Source organism: Centropristis striata, chromosome 12 (genome assembly GCF_030273125.1).
Source record: "Centropristis striata isolate RG_2023a ecotype Rhode Island chromosome 12, C.striata_1.0, whole genome shotgun sequence".
NCBI classification, from domain to species: domain Eukaryota; kingdom Metazoa; phylum Chordata; class Actinopteri; order Perciformes; family Serranidae; genus Centropristis; species Centropristis striata.
In genome coordinates this window covers 21,148,788-21,174,720 of record NC_081528.1, presented here as the reverse complement: position 1 = coordinate 21,174,720, position 25,933 = coordinate 21,148,788, and the positions used below count along the sequence as shown (strand labels likewise).

Here is a 25,933-nt window from a genome sequence, read left to right as displayed (position 1 = left end):
TGTGAGAGGTAAAATTGTGAATATGAAAGGTAAAATTGTGAATGTGAGAGGTAAAATTGTGAATGTGAGAGGTAAAAATGTGAATGTGAGAGGTAAAACTGTGAATGTGAGAGGTAGTATTGTGTATGTGAGAGGTAAAATTGTGAATGTGAGAGGTAAAACTGTGAATGTGAGAGGTAAAATTGTGAATGTGAGAGGTAAAATTGTGAATATGAAAAGTAAAATTGTGAATGTGAGAGGTAGTATTGTGTACGTGAGAGGTACAATTGTGAATGTGAGAGGTAAAATTGTGAATGTGAGAGGTAAAATTGTGAATGTGAGAGGTAAAATTATGAATGCAAGAGGTAAAATTGTGAATGTGAGAGGTAAAATTGTGAATATGAAAGGTAAAATTGTGAATGTGAGAGGTAGTATTGTGTACGTGAGAGGTAAAATTGTGAATGTGAGAGGTAAAATTGTGAATATGAAAGGTAAAATTGTGAATATAAAAGGTAAAATTGTGAATGTGAGAGGTAGCATTGTGAATGTGAGAAGTAAGAATGAATTATGGCCCAAACAGCCCCTTATAGAGAAGACTGCAGAAGTTTACTTACTACTTTCTTCTTAACTGGAGTCTGTGGAACAAAATTAGTCTTGTTTATTTGATTCTTTTTTTTTTCATTAACAATGTTCTATATCACCTACGTAACAGAGTCAGGGAGTTACATCTGGAGCAAGGTATTTAAACCAAAACCCTGTTTTTTGTTTCGTTTTTTAAATAGTGACCCTGCAACTGTTCACAATTAAACATTGAATGTTGAAACTTGGGATGTCACGATGAGGACACATTGCACTGAACATAACTTTTGTTTACATGAAAACCCACAGGGGGATAGGGAACGACGAAAAAGTTGTTCTCATTGTTTTCAGCGCATGCTTCTCAGGTAAATGCATCATGTAATGTTCTTTACATTTCTTTTGTTCTCTGAGTGTAGCATAGCTTATACAAATCCTCAACTTGGTGCAAGTGGTGCACTCTTGACAGGAGTGAAAAAATCACCTCTGCTGTTTGCAGGCTGTCAAAGGTTAAATATTTTGACACGGGCTTCATGTCTTTCTTTCTTTTTTTCTTGACGAGACATTACATTTGGTTTATCTGGGGCAGAGATCAAAGATCTTCCAAAGAAACCATGTCAGATTAGTTCGACTTGACCTTTTACAAGACCTTTTATGGTTTGGAATGATTGTTTGGAGAAACAGGGGCCAGTTCCAAGAAGCAGGTTTAAAGAGATTACCACTAAATCTCAAAATCTCATCTTTCAAATCAGTTCATCATGCAAATTTGAAGTCCTTTGAGTCCTTTTTTTTTTTTTTAACTCGATAAAGCTGTTTGGAAAAAGTCACAAGTTCCACAAGGCAGGGTATCTTATAGCAGTTACTTTTATTTTCTAATTTGCCTCTGAGTGATCAATAACATTAAGCTTCTGAGGATCATTGTCCATGTCATGCAGAAAAATATTTACCAACTGGAGAGAATCATTTTGTTGGTTTTTTTTCCTGACAACCCAAAAACCACACAGGCCTGGCTGTAGTCAGTGAACCCCGAGGTCACACACGTACACTGCTGCACTCATAAACCAAAATCTAAAATAGCTGCATGAAATCGAATCATTAAAGCAATAATTATTTAACTGAAAAAATTACTGTGAAGTGCTGGAATCTAAATATAAAAACAATTAAGATTAAGATTTCCTTTAATAGTCCCACAGCGGGGAAATTTTAAGAGTTACAGCATCAAAGTGGATAGCAAAAAAAAACAAAAAAAAGTAAACAGCAGTATAAACTAGAAATATAAGAGAGGAATTAGCAAATAAACAAGTAAAAAATGAAATGAAGTATTAAATATGTACAATATAAACAATTAGAAATATGAAATTATTAATATTATTAAAACAAAAATGAATAATAAATAAAAACGTAATAATAATAATACAATTATTATTATTATTATTATTATTATTATTGATTATTAATAATAATTATTATAATAAGGGAAAAAATATAAAGTTTATTGTTTGATCGTGAACCAAATATGGTTCAAATAAAACCTGGTATTAGCGAGGACTCTATGTACTAAATATTGGGCTTCTTGACAGTAGGACATCTTGAACCAAACCACATTAAAAGAGGCGCAACGCTTAAAATAAACATTCGCTAAGTGAAACATTTATTAACAGCAGTGATTCAGTCTCCCCGTGTCACTGTGGATAAAGTATTTTCTATATTTCAAGTCTTGTGCTCTCCTTTGAAGTGGTTTTTGGACATGTGAGGGCTTTTGGGAGTTTCCTCTCTACAGCCAGCACTTTAAATGCTGCTGCGCAACTGCAAGTTAAACCCTAGCATTTGAGTCCTGTCATCAAGACAGCAAGTATCACAGTAAAAGATGCAGGCTACAACATATATTTCACTAACAGATGGAAGATTAATTTATTAGCCAAAAAGACCTTTGGATGCCTTTTAGTGGCGTCATATAGCCTTTGCTCCCTCCAAAAGAAAACACCAGATGATATGTCAAAGAATAACTGTAAATCATAAATCACAGAATTCTACATATACATGCATACAGCATTTTCTCCTGCCACACTACATCACGTCATGTTAGGTAACATTAGCTGCAGTAGCTGCTTGGGTGGTTTTGACACATCTAATGGTAATTTAGCTAATGCAACATTAACTTGCTAATGTTTACTGCAGTAGCTGCTTGGGTGGGGGTCATCCTTTTTTAGAAAAAAGGTCCTATGTTCCCCGTTTTTCCCAAAAAGGGGTCCTATGTTCCCCTGTAGCAATACATACCGGGGAACATAGGACCCTTTTTCTTGAAATGGGTCCTATGTTGCCCTCAATCTATCAATCTTTACGGTAGACTCTCAGCATGGCCAGCAGGCCTACCGTCGCATGGCCCACCTTAGCTCAAGCAGCCCAAAACTTAAATTTGCACAGCAGCTACTTTGTGGTTACTTTGCAGTCCTTTTTTTGGCTTTTTAAATAGGGTTAGGATTAGGGTTAGGCCTATTTGCCATGGAATTTGGCAGTAATGGTGGAAAAAGTAACAGACCGGGAACATTGGACCCTTTTCCCCCACTTTTCCCAAAAAGGGTCCAATGTTCCCTGGTCTGTTACTTTTCATACAAAGAGGGCAACATAGAACCCGGGGAACATAGACACGCTCCCGTGTAGATGACACATCTAATGGTTACTTAGCTAATGCAACATTAACTTGCTAACGCTTCCTGCACTTGGGTGGTTGACAGATCTAATGGTAACTTCGCAAGTTAATGTCACATCAGCTAACATTAGCTACAGTAGCTGAATGGGTGTGTAAAGGTTCAGGTTTGTTGATTGGAAGCCTAAGAGTAAACTCAACCGGAGAAAAAAGACTGGTCTCAATGCAGCAGTCCTTTATTTATGTCACAGGTAAAGTTATGCAGCACTGGACTCAGACTGACATCACTCTGGCAGGATCCCAGTCAGAATGAGCCCTAATTACTGCAATAATTCACATTCATTTTCTACAGAAGTTTGACTTATGCTGGGCTTACACCAAACGATTTTCACAGTCCCAGACAAAAATTTTAAGTCTTTAGTAAATCTAGGAGTTTTACTGGAGTCACAGCACTCCCGTCATCTCCATGGTTAACTTTAAGGTAGTAATCTGCTCTGTTTCATATCAGTCTTTTCCTAGTCTTGGGTTTGGATCATATAAAACGTGTTTGATATTATCTCAAGTCAATCACCAACTAAAAGATGAGCGGGGGAAAGGTCCACGATTCCAGACCGGCCAGTAAAACCACTTCCACAGGAAAAAGGAACATCACAATAATGATAGTAAGCTCAGTCCTCAATAAAAATATAGTGACGTCATATATTTTGATTTTTGGGGGCGCTGTTTCTTAGTAAACAGTGAGGAGACTCAGTTAAAATGTATAAATAAATATATAGCCTAAATAAATAAGTAATAAATAATGGATGATTAATGTATGATTAACTAAATGAAAGTTGATAGAGCTGATACATATAATTATTAAATTAAACACATTATAATTAAATAGGACATAAATGTATATCATGAATTCATTTCTAAAGATCCTTTACTTCATTCTTCCTTATATCTAGTTTTACTGTAAAATAGTCAACTTTTCATGTCAGAAAAGCAGAAACCCTTTTTCAGTTTTGTGGGGGGCATTTTGTGGCGTCTTCTCTTCTTCTTCTTTTTCAACACAAGCCACTGCACACACTAGAGCAGCTGGAGCCAAATGCTGCTTCTCCTCCATTTGTAAGTTACTACACTTGTCTTTAGATGTGAGCTGATAGTTTTCCAGGAGTCTTTTCCAAATCTTTTCAAAGTCTTCTGGTGTATAGGTAGCAATACACGCAACCTAGTTCTATTGGCCAGTTACCTATGACATGGACCAGCCGACAGCTGTCCAGGTCTCGTTCAATGATTCTGATACACAATGTGTGTGTGTTGTCCTACAGGCACGTATCTCTGAGTTACAAAGCCTAAACAAGATAAAATACAGCTTGTAGTCACATCATGCTTCTGTGTGAACACAAACTGTGCTCTCACAGGCCTGTGGGAAAGAGGAAAGCTAAAGTGGAGCCAATTATCTGAGCTATCAGGCTTCTTAAAATTATCCAAATATAACAGGTGGTTGACAAATAGCATGTTAACATTGCATCAGTTAACTTTAATTATGGCTCCTTCTTTATTAGGAAATAACAAGAAGAATAAAAAATGTGAATTAAACTTTAATACATTAACTCCTCAAATAACGTTATTTCTGCTTGAGTCACAGATTTTCATCAGCTTTGGTGGAAGACAACAACTCCCATGATCCCACAAAGATTCATGTCATATTTTGATGAAGAGACCCACAGCAGAAGAAAATGACATGCTGTGCATTTAAAGTAATGGTTTGAAATTTGGGGAAATGAGGTTACACTTCTTCACTTGTCCTAATTTGCTGAGTATTATAGATGAGAAGATTGATATTGTCATCTGTTAGACCGTTTCATCCATCAGATCATAATTCTCATACTGCACATATGGGTGATTCTCATGAAGCCAGTCTAAGTTATGTCTGTGAGGATTATTAGGACATACTTTATTAAACTATATATATTTCACTTTTATATGGATGAACAATATAGCCATAATGAGGCACAATTCATTGTTTTGTGCTAAAATTATATTTTCTCTATTTTTGATTCACAAATTCATTACCGTAATGCGTCCAGATAAAAATGTCATGGTTTCCCCACACTTATAAAAATAAATATACATTTGTTTAAAAATTTATAATTTAACAGTATATAATCAAATATAATGGTTCTTAACAATGTATAAAGAACAAAATCTGAATGAAAAATTAGAAAAACTGGTTGGATGGTACGGTAATGATAGAATTGTTTGCATTAAAATATGTGTAAAATTTGAATAAAATTCATTTTGGTGATACCAGCTACCCTTGAGCATATTTAAGTGCTTGCCAAAGAAAAAGAAAAAAGAAACCTTTCGTTGTTGTTTTTTTCTATTTAAAAATATATTATGGTAATGAATTTTGGTGCTCAGTGTCAGGAAATACATGAAAATTTTTCAAATAATTATAAATTCATATTAAACAGTGACTTTAGATTGTATATATTGTAAAGGCTCAAAGAAAATATGTATTCAATGCTTTTGTATTTTGCTATGAGCTGTACCATGTTCATGAGAATCACCCACATACCTTATTAAATATGGCTGGCAGTTAGTTGCTGTTTTTCCTCAAATTACGCTCCGCACCCACAAAGACAGCTATGCATGACCATGTGACTGACAGCAGGATAATGTTACATAACTATTATTAACTAACTCTAACCTCATTATTTACACTGGTCTCCTCTCATTTGCCGCTCGGTCTTCCTGGCACTGTATGAAGTCTCTCACACCGCATTCCTTTGCTCATTAGAAGGTTCCAGCTTCCACTTGTTCCTTCACTCAGGAAACAAGGCTTCAAACAACAGATGAGAGTAATTTGGGTTTCGACAGACACAAGTAGTTGTGAAAATAAATACTTCGGTACAAGTCAAATGGGTGAGTGTTCTTCGTTTTACAAAATGTTTCCAATTTTATAATGAAATGAAAGAAGATGAAAGTCTTTGTTAAATACATTTAATGTCTCACTTATCATTCCAAAAATCCAGGATTGATGAACAGACATTTATCATATACATTCATGATGGACCACACATCCATCCATCCATCCCAACATGTTTCAAAAAACAAAAACTGTACAAATGTTTGAATGTGACATCATCACATTAGTGAGGAAAACTTTCAAACTACCTTACAGATATAAAAAAAGGGAAAAAATGGGAACACATTTCTACAGTTTGTAAAAAAAATAGTCACACATAGGTGATGCTTTTCATTCCATGGGCTGCTCCTGCTTCTCCTGCTTCTCTTTGAACTCATTAACTCTCGCCTGGAACAAAATAAAAGAAAGTGTAGTCAGAACTGGAGTTGGAACAGTGTGAGCGACTTTCCTTTCACTATGACACTCATATCCAGAGCCAGCCAGTCAACACATGGTCTCTTCTTGTATTCCTTACAAAAATATTGTTCCATGTGTGGCAATTAAGGTTTGCTTCTTGCTTGCCCTCCTCTGTGGAGAGGTCAGAGCGCTGGGTCAGACGCCCTGTGGTAGGCAGAGACACAGAGCCTTCAACAGGCCGTAATTTGCTCTCAGCTGACACATGAGGAGGTCTAATGATGCTTCCTACTCACGACACAAGTCCTCCATTCCACTAAAGGTCAGCTGGTCAAAGGCCATCCAGTTTTGGTGGCAAGCCGATAGAAAATGTGAACTTGTGAACCGTCTGTAAACCGGCCAACTTTTGGATGGGCTGCATTCCATATGATATATGGATAAATTATGAAATAGAATCTTTTCCCAGCTCTACCCTGGGACTAACCTAGAGAAACTAGCAGATCCTCCAACGCCAAGCAGCCATCCCAAACACACAGAGTTGAATCGGGGGTAGACTGCACAGACCCAACCAATTGAGTGTCAAAAATATTTTAAGGGTAATTATAGAATTGTGGCAGGCTGGCCTAGACTGAATGTGAATAATGGGAAAACACAGGATGAGTCACGGAAAATGAGAACCATTTGAGTTTCCTTCTGTATCATCCAGCAAAAAAGTTTTAGCATGATGTGTTTGGGTTGCCGATGCTGAAAGGATATATTGTGCAGCCCTAATGGACACAAATACTGACCTGAAATGTGTTGAGAACATGTTGAGAAACATCAATGAGATCATTCAGACCCCTCCTCAGCGGCTCTGTGGCTGGAATTCCCCCTGAAACAGACAGAAGATACCTCTGAAGAAGACCTAGTAGTAACAAAAACAACCAGGATGAATGCATTTTTTAAGGGTAAATCACCTCTGCAGCAGTCAGCACAAGTTGGACAAATAGTTTTGCACACACAATGATATTATGGCAACCATATGAGGTCTGCCAGAGTCGCTAGAAAAATCAAGAAAGTAAGCAAGATGGAGGCTCTGTTCAGGGGCCCGGTAATTGAGGCCGGGATTCCATTACCTGAAATGGGCCACTGGGATCTTTGTGGGAAGGACTGACATGAAACAGTAGATCAGACAATACTGGTTTTGATATTTGATTGAGTTAGGTAAATATTTGGAAAGTTTTCTTTGCGGTTGTACCTCCAGAGGGTATTTGGGGAAGCATGGGGGGACTGGCCCTCCTGTTTTAGTGAAAAATACATCTCAACCAGCAGCACTCACCTCTTCCTGCAGCAGGGGGGGCCAAAGAGTGACGCAAGCATCTGGGGCACTTTGAACAAGGTGTATCCTCAAAACTGTGTGTAACGGATATTTTTTTTTTTCTTGTTTGATGGGTGTATTAGAGGTTTAATGGTTTTACCCAATCAGCAGCAACACAAATAACAACATTTATACTTAAACCAACATAAAACATAAATGTATTTGCCAATGTAACGACTGAAAATGAAATCTTGTGCATATGAAACAATGACTTAGTGATAACAACAACAAGACTTAGTAATAACAGGTTTTAAGCAGTCACAGATGTGAAAACATTTTTATAGGACTAATGTTTATTCCTTTTTAAGCCATGATTTCCTACTCTGATTTGGTATGTTAATTTGGTATGATTTGTAATACACTCACCCATTTAAAAAAGCACAGTACTAGCCTAACACAACAGGGTGGAGCAAACCATTAAAGATTAATCAAAAACCATGTTGATTTATGCATTTTTTAATTACTGATATAAACTTGTATTTGCAGAAAGATTATTTGTGTTCCATGTTTAAATGGTATTGGTTTCATGTAAATATTTATTATTTCATATGGTGGTTGTCCCTATGGAAGTGGTCTCATCCACTTACTTAATTACTTACCAAGAGGATATATACAGCAGCTAGATGGTTTTGTGTGTAAGCCAAGTGTTGGTGTGTCTCACTGTGTTCACACAATGATCGGTGCTTTGCATGTTACTTCCATCTCATGCCTCTCTGTCAATCTGGCAGGCCCCTTTCACCAAATTTGCAACATGCAAGCTGAAATTTACAGCATTGGATCATTTTCTTGCTCACTCATTAATCAAAACAACGACATATTTAATTAATGTCATATGAATGTACAATTTGCAAGTGACAATAATTTATTAAAACATGACACTGCCAATAGTTGGAATTTGTTTGTGAGCACGGGGGGGAATTTTTTTAAGGGAAAAGTAAATGAATAAAATACAAACAAATGTGAAAAGTAAATGTTGCTCGAAAAGTTTTTCAGAGCTTTTTTGATTTATCAAAAATACATATTTATATGACATTTTTATTTAATACAGTTAAAACCAATAATGATAACATAGCAAATTGCTGCAGCTGCTGATGACAGAGCAGGTCAACAGGAAATTAAAAATGTGCCCCAAAAGTGATAACAGCTGCACAGGAGTGTAAAGAGTTGCTTGTTTTTTATCCTTATAAACTGAATTACTGTGCTTTATTGGGTATTGATTATGAGATTTTTCAATTCTAAGCTTGAGTATGTCATTGTGGTCATCAAATGAATTAATACGGGAAACAAGTAAATGAAAAGAATTGTTTGTTCCAATCCTGGACCTCTTTTCGGATTGACATCACGTCCACCCAACCCATTTTCGTTGTGGTCATGGTGGGGAGCAATAATGACAGAATTAAATAAAACTGTCTGCCAGCTGAATATCTGACAGTGGAGACTTGGGGTTTTCTTGTGCCTGAAAGGTAATTGTGTTTTGCTGTGATGAAGCCATGAGGGAGGATCCTCCCACTTCAACAACAAAAACAAGTTGTTTTCTCGGGCTTGCAGAGTCCTTTCATGTGATGGGGCTGCTGTTATCTGTAGGCACTTTGTGCAGAGTGGTAATGGTTCACTGTAGACAAGGACAGGACGGGGTGTATGTGTACGTGTGCTGCTCCAAGTCAGCCACTGTCCTTTCTTGTCTGGCCAAAGTGAATGCACCAGACTCCAATCAACATGTTTACTCTGCAATACGGCCTGAAAATGCTTCCTCTCTAGCTGTGCTACGCAAATGCACATATTAGCATAGTATGTAAGAAGAAGAAAAATATAAAGTGACAGAGTTTAGGGGACGTGTCTCACCTCGTGTCTGAATGCGAAAGTTGATCTTGCTCTCAGATGGATGGGTGATGGTGTAGCCACAAAAATCCACATCCGCACTGATGTAAAACAGAAAAAGTGAAAGCAGGATTTGTTTTATTTGCAGTGTTTTGCTTAAGAAGGGTGGAGTTGTGTTCGTGTTATTACAATTTTCCCACTATCAACTCAACCCAGCTGACCTGGACTGAGTTGAGAACAAAATACTGAGAACAAAGTGTAACCACATACTTCCCTTTGTGATATTGTTATTATAAATTGTCAAATTGACCTAAATTAGTTGAAAGGGGGAAAAAGCTGTGCCTTCCAGCTGGAGTTAAATCGCAAATAGCACAAATTAACCATCAGTCATACACTTCAATCGTTACTTACGTCTTCATGATCATATATCTGAGGGAGTTGCCAAGTGTATGGTCCTCATCATGCAGCACAAATGTCACACAGCCCTCATCGGCCCCATCAGCCTGGACCTAAAACACAGAAGGAAAATTTATTAAAACATCGCACATCCAACTCTAAACAGACACAAAACCTCCTTAGAGATTAGTGAGTGGGAGACTCTATCAATCACATTGAGAGGTAACTATTATTCACTGCCAATACATTCAGTACTTATTATCTCACAGATGCACACTGATAAGCATCAGTTGAATATATTAACCCTCTGGAGTATCTCCAAAAGCTCCAAAGCATGACTTCTTCATCACATCCAGACTAGAAAACAAAGCAGCGTGGAGCCCTACTGTAAATTTACCTCTAAAGTTCTGGCTGTAAACTCCATGAGGCCAGTTTCAGTTTGACCTTGTCTCCAGTTGTACTTGGTATATCATCATCAAATATATTTTGTATAAAATTATAGAACTGGATGTAACCCTCTTTTATGTTATATTTGACATATCTGACATATTTTAATATTTAATTTTTTTATTGAGCATCATAGTATTTTGCAAGTTAAAAAACTGATTTAAAATCACATTTTATGTTCGTTTTTCTTTGTTTCTTTTGGGTTCAAAATGTTGATCCAGTAAGTCAGGATGAAATAATTATTATCAGGTCATATTGGTGAGGTTGTGCTGAAAAAAAAATACCAATATGGCATTTAAATTTTTTTTAAAGTGGTGTATATAGGCAGGATGAAAAGGATTCAAAATAGGACAAAATAGCCCAAGACTCCATAGTGTTAAACTGAACACTGAGCAGCTGGGCAAACTCTGGGCTCTGTTTCAATACTGCCCCCCAGTGGAGAAACCCTGACTTAGCTATGGACTGAGAAGAATGTAAAGCAGCTAAAGTGATTTATGTTAACTTAGCTTAACATAATGTCATTCATATCAGTACACAACCAATGTTGCATTAAAGAGAACAGCTTTCGATGTTGTTTGTGTGTCAGGTTAGAATAAGACAGACAACAACAGATAACTCAATGCTAGCTTGCTAGAACGTTAGCTTCCCACGTGAGGCGTTTACGAGCGGTTGAAATGCTACTGTTAGCTACTATAGTTTAATGTTTTCTTACAAAAAGAGTTAAACAACGGCAAATTAGTATAGATATAAAATGTCAAAAAAGCACAAGGCTTTCTGGCTTCTTACCATCTCCAGCACCGGTTTCTTCTCGCCTTCCCCGGCAGCCATGCTTCACATTTAGCCTCTGTACGTCAACAAAGATTAGTGGGATTTTCAGCCCGTAGTACTGTCTGATAGGCAAGAGAGATATTCAGAAATATAATGATTAAAAAACTGTTATCCTTTTTCGTTACAGAAACTTTTTATGGAAACCCATTTCCTCCATAAAAAAGAAAAAGATAAAACTTAGCCTTGATAGTAAAAATATCCTCAAATTAAGTCGAAATTATGAGATAAAAAGTCATAATTATGAGATAAAAAGTCATAATAATGAGATAAAAAGTCAAAATTATGAGATAAAAAGTCGAAATTATGAGATAAAAAGTCATAATTATGAGATAAAAAGTTGCTTGCTTAGTACAATCCCATGTGAATCAGAAAGCAAATGAAGTATTTTTTTTGTTGTTAAGCCACGTTTAATGTAGTCCTCAATGTGCTCATAATCAATTTCTGTGTCAATCCTCCCACACCAAAGAGCTGCTGTGTGAAAACATCTCATAATTTAGACTTTTTATCTCATAATTATGACTTTTTATCTCATTATTATGACTTTTTATCTCATTATTTCGACTGACTTTGAGGATATTTTTAGTAGTTTAGTTTACTATAGTTTTATCTTTTTCTTTTTTTTTATGGCGTTAATGGGCTTCCATAGATTTCACTGTGTGGTAATAAAAAAAATAAAAATGAAAATTAGTCATGGGTACAATTGGGGCAGATTTTCAAGTTTTTTTTAATATTTCACAAAATAAAATTTGCTCGGATAAAGAAAAACAAAGAATAACTACTCTCAGAAACCTGCCACTGGAGCTAAAAAAAATCAAAACAAAAAGTATTCCTGTGATGCAGAATAAAATACTTACTTATAGTAAATAAAGTGGTTGCATAATTTACCTCACTGCACAGTCTAACTTTTATCTCACGTCGCTTATAGTAGGCATATATACAGTCAAGGAAAAAAATATTAGACTATTGTTTTCTTCAATTTCTTGTTTATTTTAATGCCTGGTACAACTAAAGGTACATTTGTTTGTACAAGTATAATTAGAACAACAAAAATAGCTGATAAGAGTTTAATCTAAGGGGTGATATCTCGCTATTTCCATGGTTTCCTTGATAATAACCAAAATCATTATGAAGAAAACCATGGAAAATGGCTAGATATCAGCTCTCAAATTAAACTCTCACCAGCTATTTTTGACAAAGTAGGGACAACAAGGGTGGTCTAATATTTTTTTAGATGGCTGTATATGAGAAGCATGATATATTGACATAATAATGTATTTTATTTTCCTTAAAACCATCTACACAGTTAAGAGTTATCCATTGCAGCAGCGGTTAAGTTGCCTGTAAGACCATGATAGGGGTTCTAATACTAACGGCAAATCCAACCTGTCGCCAAAGCATGACGTACTATGAAAACATGTGACGTACACACTGCGTAATAGGAAGTCAAAAAATGTAGTTTTTAAAAACCAACAACACAATTTGGAAGTTGGTCCATGGACTGTAGAAATAACTACAATACCCAGCGTAAGGGGGATTTCGTCTTCCGGTCTGGAGGTCTGGGCGACTTGCAAAGCAGAAGTCACTCGAAAGGGATTAGCTAGCTTGCTAGCAGATGAAGTCTCTTTAGATGTTGGGGTTTGCGCCAAATTAGCTACTTGGAACAGCGTTTACACATCGAGGTATTGGATTAATTATTATATATGATTTGTCATTGCGTCAACTGTGTTTCTAGAAACGATAAATGGTAGCTAACGTTACTGTTATTGCGACAGTTAAGTGCCGAATGCCGTTATGTACATTGGTCAACAACAGTATTAACTAGCCTGTTGTTTCGAGCAAGCGTTAATCTGGCTTTCGTTTTCACTTTCTCGTGACAACTGGATCATTTAGCCTGCTAGTAACGCCAGTAGGCTTAGTGGCTTCTTGTTAGTTAACGTATATACATGTAATTTCCTCTCGTTTGCAGTTGTATCGTTGTGATCTTTAACGTCACCCTAAAACGTTTCACCACAACCATCCTCTGTTAGGCAACCTCTCTCCCCAGCCCGTCTCTCTCTCTCGCCTCTAGCTCTGTGTAACATAGACCTATTTATGTTTTTCTTCTTGTTTTGTCAGCTAGTGATAGAGCTCAACCTCTCAGCTGTTGCCATGGCAATCCTGTTTGCTGTGGTGGCTCGTGGAACCACCATCCTGGCAAAGCATGCCTGGTGTGGCGGCAACTTCCTGGAAGTGACTGAACAGATTTTAGCCAAAATCCCATCAGAGAACAACAAATTGACCTACAGCCACGGCAGGTAGGGTTAACACACACTCATATTGGTGATTCTCATGAAGCCAGTCTAAGTTATGTTTGTGAAGATCATAAGAACATAATAATAATAATAATAATACAATAATAATGAACAATATAGCCATAATGAGGCACAATTCATTGTTTTGTGCTAAAATTATATTTTCTCCATTTTTAAACATATTTTTAATTCACAAATACATTACCGTAATGCGTCCAGATAAAATGTCATCGTTTCCCCACACCTATATACAATAAATATTTAAAAAACTTTATAAAAAAAAAAAATTGTTTAAAAATATTTGCTGACAGTGTCTCTAAAAATGTCAGAAAATACCTTAACATTTTAAAAATAGATTATAAATTCTTATTAAACAGTGACTTTAGATTTATATTTTATATATACATAGGGTCAAAGAAAATATGTATTTAATCCTCTTGGATTTTTGCTATGAGCTGTACCATGTTCATGAGTATCACCGAGATGCAGTGACTACATGGGTTAGCATGTTTTTCTCAGTTTAGGAAAATTCATATCCTACTACTATGTAAAAGGGGGATGTTATCATGCACCATGAGTTAAAACAGTGGTGAACCTGCCTGTCTGCTTTTTGAGATACCTGTGAACAGATGGACAAGTTATGAAGGCAGACCTGACACCATTAGTGGTTCCCTCGGGCAAGTGTAAATTTTGGTTGTCAACAACAGTCAACGCATACAAAAACAGGCTATACTAGTCAGATTAAGGTAGAAAATTGGCTTTGTATTTAGATGTTTGAATGTCAGTGTTCTCAAAATATAGTTAACATGAAACATGAAGATTTTCCAACAGTTCTCTACAAATTTTGAAGTTTGACATTTTTAAAAGCTTGAAATGTAGATTATATAGGATGACAGGTGGCACATTTTGAAACATGTAAAGTTTGTTGTGTTTTCCTTAAATGTATTATCCTTCTGTAGAATGCTGCCAAACTACACAATTTGGGTTGTGCATAGCACGGTGGCATCTAATTTAATGTGATGAAGAAGTAAAATAATCGGTATACTGTATGCAAATGTGGAATTGACAGCTGTAAGGTGCTGAGAAAGCTTGTAAAGTCCTTGAATTTGATTTTGGAAAAGGTACAGGAACCCTACGTTAATTTCAGCCATGCACTATTGTAAATAACAATGAACCATGTAGAACAACTTTACATGCAAATCACAACTTTAACAGCCACTTGGTTATTGCAGCTGGCTGTTACTAATAGGAGTTGATGTTATGAACTACTACTACTACTACTACTACTAGTACTACTACTAATGTCATTACACTCACTTTGTTAGTGTCGTTGCTTGTACATTGACAGACTTGTGAAACAAAAATATATAATTATATGATATAATCAGGATTATAAAGAAGAAACGTGTGTTCACTAACTAATTTTTAAAGTAACAGTATTTGCATTTATATAAAGTGGGTAAATTATGTGATTATCAAAGTGTTAAACCCACCACTTTGAACATGAGAAATCCACATTATTCCTGTGAAAATACAAGATTTAAGTGCCTTCTTTCAGTATGAATAATTTGTAGGTTCAGTGTGAACTATCATATATTAGCAGGGGACAAGCTCTGTGTAGATCACTAAAAGCTAAGAGCTCACAGAGAGTGTACTGCAGGAAACAACAATCTGAAACAATAAAGTGTTATCACATGCCACAAAGGCTCATGCAATGTGGCCTCACTCAAAAATCTCACCAATTAAAGTTACAGCCCATTTACTACACTTTAATACAGCACTCTACATGCAAGGTAGAATGTCTAATGAAACATTAGCTACAGTTAACTTTGTACTTTCAACCGTGTATCTGCAAAGTCAACACATTTTGTCTTTTTGTCTTTTTTTTAGCTATCTCTTTCATTACATCTGCCATGACAGAATCATATACCTGTGTATCACTGATGATGTAAGTATATCATTGGCTCAGATTTTTATATTTGGTTTAGGGATGAGTGGGAAGTTAAGTTATTAATATTTAAGGTTCCTTGAAATTCACTTTATGCGAATATAAAGAAATACACCCAAATACATCTCTGTCCCATGTTTGTGAAGTAATATAGTGAGCCTTTTTCAACAGAAAGCAGAACAAAACACTCAATGCCACAATTTGACAATAAAGAAAGGCATTTTTCATTTCACTGGACCTTTTAGTGTGACTGTATTTAAAATAATAACTCTTTTATTGAACTTTGAAGGACTTTGAGAGGTCGCGTGCTTTCAGCTTCCTCAGTGAAGTCAAGAAGCGATTCCAGACAACGTACGGGTCGCGAGCACAAACAGCCCTGCCTTACGCCATGAACAGTGAGTTCTCCTCGACACTGGCAGCTCAGATGGTGAGTACTGAAAACGATCCTGAGCGTATTTAGCCACATTCTCTTGTGAGAGCCTTGTAACTGCTTTGTACTTCTGTAATCTATTAAAAAACATAACCAACATACAGGTTTAGTTATCACAACTTACACTTTGATCCCCTTTCCATTTCCTTCTTCCACTTCTGTTCCTTTCTCTTTGTAGAAACACCACTCTGACCCACGAGGATCAGATCGCGTCACTGAGACTCAGATGCAAGTGGATGACCTGAAGGGCATTATGGTCCGCAATATAGGTGAGCTTCTCACAACTCTCCACATCTACAGTGACGCTGAAAGGGTCTCTTTTTTATGTGGTTATAAGATTATAATAATAATAGGATGTCGGTTTGATTGAATCAGAAGCTTGTTTTGTGCGAGTGGCATTTCTTCACTTAAATGAATGCAGTGTGTTGTTGTTGCATCATCAATGACCTCTTATTGTGCAGTGCCAATGAAGCATCGCTATCTGTTGGCCTTTATGCCCAAAAGTTCTGGCCAAAAAGATTACGCAACATTTTAATGCGCTAAATTCTGTTGAAAACTGGGGCATTACTGTCTCAAATGTCAGTCAGATTTCAACAACCATTTGATATGAATCTCATTACACTGACTGGACCTTTTGTGTCCCTCTTTGTGCCTTTTCACAGACTTGGTAGCTCAGAGAGGAGAGAAGCTGGAGTTGCTGATTGACAAGACAGAAAATCTGGTTGATTCAGTGAGTTTAAAGACCAATAGTTTTCCCCTCTTCATCCTATTTGTTTGTCTGATGCATGATATTTAGCAGTATACAACTTTATCTTTTGACAGCAGCCAAGCAAGCTGCTCATGCACAGATGTTTCCCCTGATGTTACTTTCTCTTGTTGCTCTGTTTAGTCGGTCACGTTTAAGACCACAAGTCGTAACCTGGCACGAGCCATGTGCATGAAGAACCTCAAGCTGACTATTGTCATTGTGCTGGTGTGCCTGGTGAGTATGTTCAGAAATAGAAAATGGTTAGGTGTTTGTTGTTTTTTGTTTAACCAATAAAATGATTACTTATAATTAGGGCCGGGACTCGATTAAAAAAACGAATCTAATTAATTAGAGGCTTTGTAATTAATTAATCAAAATTAATCTCATTTTAATCGCACATAAATATTTGACTCGAGAACAGTGAGAAGTAATTTTTTTCGCATGGACTTTTAGTATACCATTGAATAATGACTGAATACATAAGCTTAAGCAACAAAAATATTGTTTATTTTTGTTCAAGTCCAACAGACCAGTGCAATTTTTGCAATTAAGTGTAGCAATAGCATATTTAGAAATATAGTACATTTCAGAAATTCAGGTAGCCTATAGGTAGGTAGACCTTCTGTAAACTATAATACTTTGTTTTTTTTAAGTAAAACACAATCCACGCTAGCTACCACACTAGCCGCTAGCTGCTATATGTTTTGCATTGAGGTGATACTTGAGGCTCGATGTGCTGCGGTGATATGTGAATTCCTTGTTGCATAGCAACACAACCATGCTCTTTTCGACGCTTCCATCCGTTGGTTTTTAGTAACAAAATGTCCCATCATCCACGGGGCCAACCAAAGCGCTCTCATCAGCTTCTTCATTCATGTTCACTGTGGTTTGTTGCTCCAGTAAAATCTGTCCGCCTGAAACTCATCCAGTGAGAAATGTTCCGCGGTGCAAAAATAAGTGCGATTAAAATGTGTCAATTTTTTGTAACGCATTTATTTTTGTGTAATTAATTAATCTTACTTAACGAGTTAAAGTCCCGGCCCTACCTATAATAATAAAAAAAATAGCTAGAAGGTCCTGGGTTCGATTCCCGCCAGGACGCTGTGGGCGTTGGAGGTGTGTCCCCATCTCCATGTCTCCGGTGTCCGTAGCGCTGGTTGGTGTCGGCAAAAGGGCCTTTCTGTGTGGAGTTTGCATGTTCTCCCCGTGTCCCCCGAGGATCCCCTTACAGGGACCTCTCACAAAAACATGCATTGATCCTGCTCGCTAAAGAGCCTCCCTCTGGTCAGTCGGGGCGCCTGATGGGGGGGGGAGGAACCGGTGGGAATAACGTGATCCTCCCACGCGCTACGTCCTACCGGGGAATCTCCCTCTGTCAAGAAGCGGTCTGCTAACTCTGCATGTATCTGAGGAAGCATGTGGCTAGTTCAGGGCTCTCCCCAGACTGACAGGGTACCTAGATTTGTTTGCTAGTACAGCCTAGATTTTTAGCTATGACAAGGCAAGGCTAGGTACAACTTGAAGAATGCTTGATTTTCAACATAATTTGATTACTACACAATCACTCTTGTAAACCTAAAAACTTTCAGTGTCTGAAATTAAACAATCCAGGCGCAATGTTTGTTTGTTGTCTTTTCGCTACAAGTTGGATAACTCTTTTTATCCATGCACTGGAAATGTCCAAGCATTAATTAATCATGATTAATCAAAGTTAATAGAAACTGCTAGTAACATAAACAAACTATTATATATACATTAATTGCTGTGGGTATCAATCTTTTTTTTATTTTTTTATTTAGTGTTTATTTCATATGGACATAGCAATTACATTGGACAGACCAGATGCATTGTTTAAGTGTGAGAAGGTTGTGTTTCCTTAAGATGTGGCAGTGATGCCATTTAATTGGTTTTTGGTCCATGATTTTTATTGCTTGCTTGTATATGGAGACGATAGGTTTCATAATGGTTGTGGAAGCCTGAGACCATGATGTGATGCAGTATGATAAATGAGAGAGAATCATAGCATGCATGTATAGTTTTGCAGCTTGGTGTGACAGGTTCCTTCTGATAAAACGAAAACAGTTAAGATTTGGTTTGACCTTATTACAGATGTACTTAACCTGACCATCAAATTTCAGTTTCATTTCAATATGTAAATGTTATTTTTGGCAATTGCATCCACAGTAAAAATTTAGATGTTGTCTTTAATGTTTTGAAGGTCCAGGAACTTTTTTGTGAAGGTTCCTTAAAAGGGCTTGAATTGAACACCTAAAAATCGGTTTGAACCCTGAATTTCTTTCTACATGGCTCACAGTGGTGCAGGAAGTTCACTCTGTTTCTGTCCTCTTCTCAGGTGGTCCTTTACATCATCGTTTCTGCTGCCTGCGGAGGCCTGAGCTGGCCCACTTGTGTCAAATGAGAGGAGTGTTAAAAGAGAAGGAGATGGAGGGAAAAAGGAAGAGGGGGAGGAGAAGCGCCTGTTAAACTCTGCCTGCCAGTGGACACAAAAGGAAACACAACGTTCCTTCCTCTGCTCCTCCAGCTTCAACATCCCCAGAAGACACACCTGCTGCTGCTCCTCCTCCTGCCTCCTCCCTCGCCCCTTCTTTGATAGCGTGCACATTGACTTGCCTTCTGGACAGGGAGTCCCACCTCATACCCACACTAATGGACAGCAGCCATGTGGCCTAAAACTGATGTGGAACAATAATCTTGTCTTATACTAGTCTGGTACATTCATCCTGTCTCATGCACTTAGTGGCCTGATGTATCAGTTTGTGATACTGTCCTGCACCCACCTATGTATTTAATCCATTCAGACTGAGTCCAGAACGAGCCACAAAGATAGCAAGGATCGCTTTATTATTGTCCTGCTTTTCCTTTAATGTCAACTGAGATGTGGGACCTGCAAGTATAGGTAGCATGTTGCAGATCCACCAAGAAGGAATCACACAACACATTGTCAGGTCCTCTGTTATATAACGCAAAACTAACTTTAGACAAAGCCAATGCAGTATACAGTATGTCTCAAGTGTCTAATGAACCATGCTGCTGGTGTTTCATGAATGAGCCCTTTTTGCCCAGAACCAGATTTTCTGATTCCTTTCATGTTTTATTGCCAAGCACAGTAGTATATTCTGACATAAATGTTTGTAAAATACCAGATATGAGCATATAAATAAATATTGTAAATTTGATTGATATAACTGACTCACAAGATGTAATGGTTCTTTAAAATCAAGCCTGATTTCTTTTTTCTTTTTCTTTGCCCCCTTGTTAGAAAGCTTCCTTTCACCTTTTACCTCTGCTAGGATGTTCAGTGTGCGGTTCTTTCTGTTAACACAATGCACTTTTTACATTGTAAATAGATTTGCTTCCTGGCATCATATGGTTTATAATCATGTAATTATTTAATTATTGTACATCCAGATTTGAAATAATAAAATCTGATGGTATCAAGTGGTTGATCTCTTCAGATGGAAAACAAAAGAGATGTTTTTTCCTTTTTTTTTTCATTTTGGACATCTGACATAATTACAATAAGCTGAACAGATGAGGACAATTATTCTTTAATTAATTGATTCAAACTGTTAGTGACTAACAGAAGCCAACTCATTAATCAATCAATCAATCAGACTTTATTTGTATGTAGCACTTTTCATACAAGAGTGATGCAACACAAAGTGCTTACATAAAAAAGGAGAAAGTAATAATAATAATAAAAATAACAAAACAGAAACAAGCAAACACCCTCCACCCATCCCCAACCCTCCACCCCTGACCCTCCATCCCATCCATCCTATTAAAAACAAAGCACAAACTGAGGAAGCTCCATCTCAACATAGAGCAGTGAGGAAACACTGGAGGCAGGTTAGAAATTAATTAGATAAAAAATAAAGTAATATGAAATAAAATATAAAAGTAAATAATGACAATAAAAAGTTGTTTAAAGCTAAATAAAAAAGATTAAACATTAGATAAGTAATCAAGAAGTAGAGCATGATTTTATATATATATATATATATAGAGAGAGAGAGAGAGAGAGAGAGAGAGTTGGTATAGTATATATAGTTTTGATTGACAGGGTGAGTGAAAGCTGTTTGTTCAGGATGCGCAGAAAACAATAGCTACCAGGTGTAAATGATTGTTCATTAGCGCCTCCTCAGCGGCGCGCTCCCGTCAGTGCTGCTCGCTCCCGTGGCAGGTAACCACCACATCAATCCAGCGCTGTGTTGATTTCGTGTCATTTATTAACGTAAATAGCATGACACTGTGTGTCAGTTGAAGGGCATGTGGTAAGTCCGTTTATATGTTTCTCACATTATATATTTATATGTCTCTCACATTACACAACAACTTAAGTCTAAGTTAGTTACTTGAGGTACCTAAAAGTTCAACCTGCTGTCAAAAAATAACGTTAGCACTAAAAACTGTCTTGTTTGCTGCAGAGGTAACGTTAGCTAGCTAACAATAAGTTAATTGGAGTTTTTTTCCCCAACCGCTATTTGCTTAAATTTTGTTTTTCGACCGTTGAAATGTCTAGCTTGAAGCCTAATGTATAGTTAGTGGTCGTCCGCTATGTTTGTAACTTTATTCAAGGCTGATAACGTAATTTAATACCAGATCATTTTAACATAATACTAGCTTATCCCCACATATTTTAAAGTGTCTCAGACTCCAATGTGTTTTAAACCATTTATGGACATGGAAGAGTATTTTCCTTGCTGTTAGCATGTATACTATGTTTGTCCCCGTGTGAGCCCTCCTCCTCCAGCCTCTGGTCTATAATTAGATCAGGAGTAGTCTGTCAATCAGGTGCAGGAGGGAGCTTGTTTTGATCGGAACATCTTGCAGCAATGACTTAATGTGTTACAGGAGCCAGGGGCTGATTCTCATGAAGCCAGCCTTAAGTTATGTCTGTGAAGATAATAAAGACATACTTTATTATAACTAGCTTTATTATAACTAAATATATTTCACTTTTATATACATTTACATTTAGTCATTTAGCAGACGCTTTTATCCAAAGCGACTTACAGGAAGAGTAAAAAGCAAACAATCAAGGTATAGTGCAATAAGAGCTATTAGTGTTAGTGACAATTCTTTGAGGAGTAGACTTATCATGTGGTCTAGGATAGAAGATGCTCTCTGAAGAGCTGGGTCTTCAGGAGTTTTTTAAAGGTAGAGAGGGACGCCCCTGCTCTGGTAGGAACTGGTAGTGTGTTCCACCAGCGGGGAACAAGAAGTGCAAAGAGTCTGGATTGCCTCTTTGCCTCTATATGAATGAACAATATAACCATAATGAGGCACAATTCTTGGTTTTGAGGCACAATGAGGCACAATTCATTGTTTTGTGTTAAAATATTTCTATATTTTTGATTCACACACACTTGTAGACCAGCTATTCTCAACCTTGGGGTCGGGACCCCAATTGGGGTCGCAAGATCATTTTGGAAGTCAGCTCTGTCTCCACTGTGTTAAAGTGTTCATGTGTTAATGTGTTTTAGTCTTTTTGGTCACTTAATGTCTTTTTTTTTTTTTTTTCATTTTGTGTCTTTTGTTAGAAAAATTGCATGAGGAAACCTTGAAAATTGATAATCTGTCACCGACAGAAAAAATCTGTCACCAACAGAAAAAACCTCACCATTTTTCTGTGCATTCGTTGATGGGAAATGAAGAGCTGGAGACGTCCAAGTTTCTCAGTTTAACAAAAGTTTTATTACAATACGTCAAAAAATGTGCACTTTACAGAGATCTCCGGGTTCAAAATTAACTCATGTCCCTGAATACAAACAGACGTGTTTCAGTTCGTGAAGTCTGAACCACGACTCCCTCCCTGGAACCCATTAAAATACTAACATTTGTTTACAAAACATGCTGGTCGATTTCTTCCAGGAAGTTCCGCCTTCTTGATCCGCTCATTCGCCAGTTTTAATGCATACAACGGCACGTCATGCCACCTGGTTGCTTGCTGCCGAAACCAGGCCTTGCCCTGACCTACTAACAAACTTGTTAGCACAAACATTTTTCCTTGTTATGACTTACAGAGATTCTCACACGGGATTTTCATTCGGCCTTCTGTGGTCTCCCCTCTCCAGACACACATACACACACACACTCACAAATGCACATACACACACAGCAAAAACTGTGCATCAATATATCTAGATATCATTCTTTGTGATTTATAGAATCTTAATCAGTTTAAGCAAATGGAATATATGTAATTAAAGTAATAATAGTTTTCTACATCAATATTAACACACAAACACAATCAATGTATCAAATCATATTGTCTGACTTAATATAAATGCATAGAGATATTTATTACAGTCAAGGTTTGACCTTTGATAGTGACCTGCGTCACTCACAGAGAACAGAGACAGAGAAGCAGAAATAAAGCATAAAATCATTTACCAATATAGAAAATAATCAATTATTTTAACACTTTTTTGGCCTTTTTTTAAATTATTATTTTGTGGTCAATTTGTGACTTTTTTGGTAATTTTGTGTCTTTTTTTGGTCTTTTTGTGTCTTTTTTGGTCATTTTGTGTCTTTTCTGGTCATTTTGTGTCTTTTTTGGTCATTTTGTTTCCTTTTTTATGTCATTTTGTTTCTTTTTTGGGTGATCTGAACTGTGCGTGTGAGATTCGGTTCAGTGAGCGGGGGTCGCGGACAACATGCATGTTAAATTGGGGGTCGTGACTCAAAAAGGTTGAGAACTACTGTTGTAGACAATGAATATTTTCTTTGACCCTTTATAACATATACAATATAAAGGTACTGTTTATTATGAATTTATAATCAATTTGAAAAATTTGATATTTTCTGACATTTTTTAGAGACACTAGGAGCAAAAAAATCATTACCGTAACACATTTTAAAATAGAAATAAAATACATAACTTTATTTTATCTTATAAAATAAAATTTTGGCAAGCACTTAAATATGCTCAAGGATAGCTGGTATCACCAAAATCTATTTTATTCAAATATAGACATTTTTTCTGATCAAGTTTAATTCAGATTTTGTTCTTTACACATTGTTAAAAACCATTATATTTGATTATATTCTGTTAAATTAAACATTTTTAAACAAATGGAACAAACGGAAATGAATTTGTGAATCATATGTTCAAAAATGTAGAAAGTATTATTTTAGCACAAAACAATGAATTGTGCCTCATTATGGCTATATTAAGTCATTTAAAAGTGAAATATATTTAGTTTAATCAAGTATGTCCTTATAATCTTCACATACATAGCTTAGCTTCATGAGAGTCACCCATCTAAATTATTCATTTAGTCTATGAAATGTCAGAAAATTAAAAAAAGAAGTCCGTCCAAGTTTGACCAAGTCCATGTCTTGAAATGTCTTGTTTTGTCACTCCAAATCAAATGATATTAATTACATATGATACAGAAGTCACCATATCTAAGGACTAAAACAGCATTTTGTGCCATTTTTAGGTGACAAAATACCATATTGATAAATAAATTATATATCTCTAGACATCTACAGAACAGTGTTCTACAATACAACATGACAGGCACTGTTCCTATAGAATATAGTGAAATGGCACACACAATGATTCAGGTTAACTGTTAATTCTTGACCTGCAGCGTATCAATTGTTTTTTTAACAAGGTACAATTTGTGGTTGTTGTGCAATTAGTCTGTGCATCACAGTTTAGCCAACTATTGGATACATTTGCACAGCTGACACATCTGACATGCCTCTGTTTTTCACTAGATGGCATAGGCCCACTGCTTTGTCTTTGAAGCTCTTTCTGTTTCTTCGTGCTGGAGCAGACTGAGTAATATTCTGACTGTTGAAAGACAGTGCCATACTATTCTTCTAACCAGGCTCATTGGTGTGGTTTTGTTCCTCTGTTCTTTACAGAGGACAGCGTTGTCCCTGTGGTATGCTGGCTGGAATCCCCCAGCTTGACCTGCTGCCCTGCTGTAGTGTGGTGCAGCTCTGTGCCCGGGCTTTTGATGGCTGTCTTAGCTACTCATAATGCTCACTGTATGACACGGATATGTCCAGTCACCCATGCAAAGGCAAGGAAAGGCCATTTGAGCTTTTGTGCACAGCGCCTCAGGGGCTTAAGGAATAGAGAAGCATTGTTCTCTCACTCACGTTTTTAATGTGTGATGCAGTTTGAAGGCAGTAACTTGCAGTTGGTTTTTCTTGACCAAACAGAGGTACTTGGTAAGACCTCATATCAAACAGAAGTGCTGATAATGAATCTGAGACATTTATCAAATACTCGGATTTGATTGTTTGTTAAGGCAGGATGGACTCTTAAAACAACGTCCCGCAGAACACACAGTAGTTGGCAGTTTACTGTGAAGATAATCAGCTGTGATGATATATCTTCTGACAACCATCCATGTAGAACCTGATAATGTAATAAATTCCCGATAAGGTAATAAACCCAATAATGTAATAAAAATCTGCACTTGAGTCCATTGAAAATGTAATAAAACCTGATAATGTAATAACTTCCCGATAATGTAATAAAGTGCATTTCCCATTTCAACTTTGACCTGTTGGTGGCGCTAGAGCTCTTGAGCTAGAGTTGCCTACACAGTATCACCACTTGAACCCAAGTAATGGGTGGTCTGCTGTTAAATTATCACAATATTGGGGAATTATGTACATTATCAGGACTTGCGAAATGAAGGCTAACCTGATAATGTAATAACCTCCCATTAATGTTATACTTTATTACATTCGTGGTAAAAAAAAAAGTGTATTACATTATTGGGAAATGCACTTTATTACATTATGGGGAAGTTATTACATTATCAGGTTTTATTACATTTTCAATGGACTCAAGTGCAGATTTTTATTACATTATCGGGGTTATTACATTATCGGGAATTTATTACATTATCAGGTTCTACAATCCATATTTCACTTGCAAGTTATTTTTGAAAACGTGTTGGTCTTTGTGGTTTGTTTAGAATCTGAGGTAACATTTGATGTGTAGTTGTGTGATGCATGTGTAGTTAAAAATCCTAGTGATGTTATACTGTTTCTCAGCACTCATGATGCCTCTTTTCCAGTCACTTACTTGGTTGGAACTAACTGTTATACAATGAGGTTTAAGTCTAAAAGCTGCTTTTCTAAATTCTGCTAAAAATGGACAT

The 25,933-nt window shown here is 36.7% G+C and overlaps 3 protein-coding genes across 3 annotated transcripts in view; 2 read left to right on the top strand and 1 right to left on the bottom strand.

Annotated features, from left to right (window-relative positions):
* Window positions 1-6,176: 6,176 nt before the first annotated feature.
* On the bottom strand, window positions 6,177-11,373 carry polr1d (RNA polymerase I and III subunit D). The gene is made up of 5 exons (XM_059346830.1): window positions 11,317-11,373; window positions 10,099-10,196; window positions 9,712-9,788; window positions 7,301-7,383; window positions 6,177-6,506 (listed from the first exon to the last, which is right to left on the bottom strand). Exons 1-5 carry the CDS (start codon window positions 11,356-11,358, stop codon window positions 6,450-6,452), a joined length of 357 nt encoding a protein of 118 aa, XP_059202813.1. The 5' UTR covers window positions 11,359-11,373; the 3' UTR covers window positions 6,177-6,449.
* Window positions 11,374-12,898: 1,525 nt separating this feature from the next.
* Window positions 12,899-20,264, top strand: sybl1 (synaptobrevin-like 1). The gene is made up of 8 exons (XM_059346829.1): window positions 12,899-13,037; window positions 13,474-13,652; window positions 15,540-15,597; window positions 15,887-16,024; window positions 16,206-16,296; window positions 16,690-16,757; window positions 16,917-17,009; window positions 19,129-20,264. The coding sequence occupies exons 2-8, from the start codon at window positions 13,507-13,509 to the stop codon at window positions 19,192-19,194; spliced, it is 660 nt and encodes a 219-aa protein (XP_059202812.1). The 5' UTR covers window positions 12,899-13,037; window positions 13,474-13,506; the 3' UTR covers window positions 19,195-20,264.
* A 697-nt stretch (window positions 20,265-20,961) lies between these two features.
* The window catches only part of LOC131982229 (microtubule-associated tumor suppressor 1-like), a 43,134-nt gene continuing 38,162 nt past the window's right edge, over window positions 20,962-25,933 (top strand). The window contains exon 1 of the mRNA XM_059346826.1: window positions 20,962-21,070. The gene's annotated coding sequence lies outside the window, so the exon portion shown is untranslated. The remainder of the gene's footprint in view (window positions 21,071-25,933) is intronic.

Coding starts and splice junctions, on each gene's coding strand:
- sybl1 (XM_059346829.1), top strand. CDS start 13,507: ATGGCAATCCTGTTTGCTGTGGTGGCTCGTGGAACCACCATCCTGGCA. Junction 16,025..16,205: donor CGACACTGGCAGCTCAGATG/GTGAGTACTGAA, acceptor TTCTCTTTGTAG/AAACACCACTCTGACCCACG. Junction 16,297..16,689: donor CATTATGGTCCGCAATATAG/GTGAGCTTCTCA, acceptor GCCTTTTCACAG/ACTTGGTAGCTCAGAGAGGA.
- polr1d (XM_059346830.1), bottom strand. CDS start 11,358: ATGGCTGCCGGGGAAGGCGAGAAGAAACCGGTGCTGGAGATG. Junction 7,384..9,711: donor CTTTCGCATTCAGACACGAG/GTGAGACACGTC, acceptor TGTCTGTTTCAG/GGGGAATTCCAGCCACAGAG. Junction 6,507..7,300: donor ATGTTCTCAACACATTTCAG/GTCAGTATTTGT, acceptor ATTTTGTTCCAG/GCGAGAGTTAATGAGTTCAA.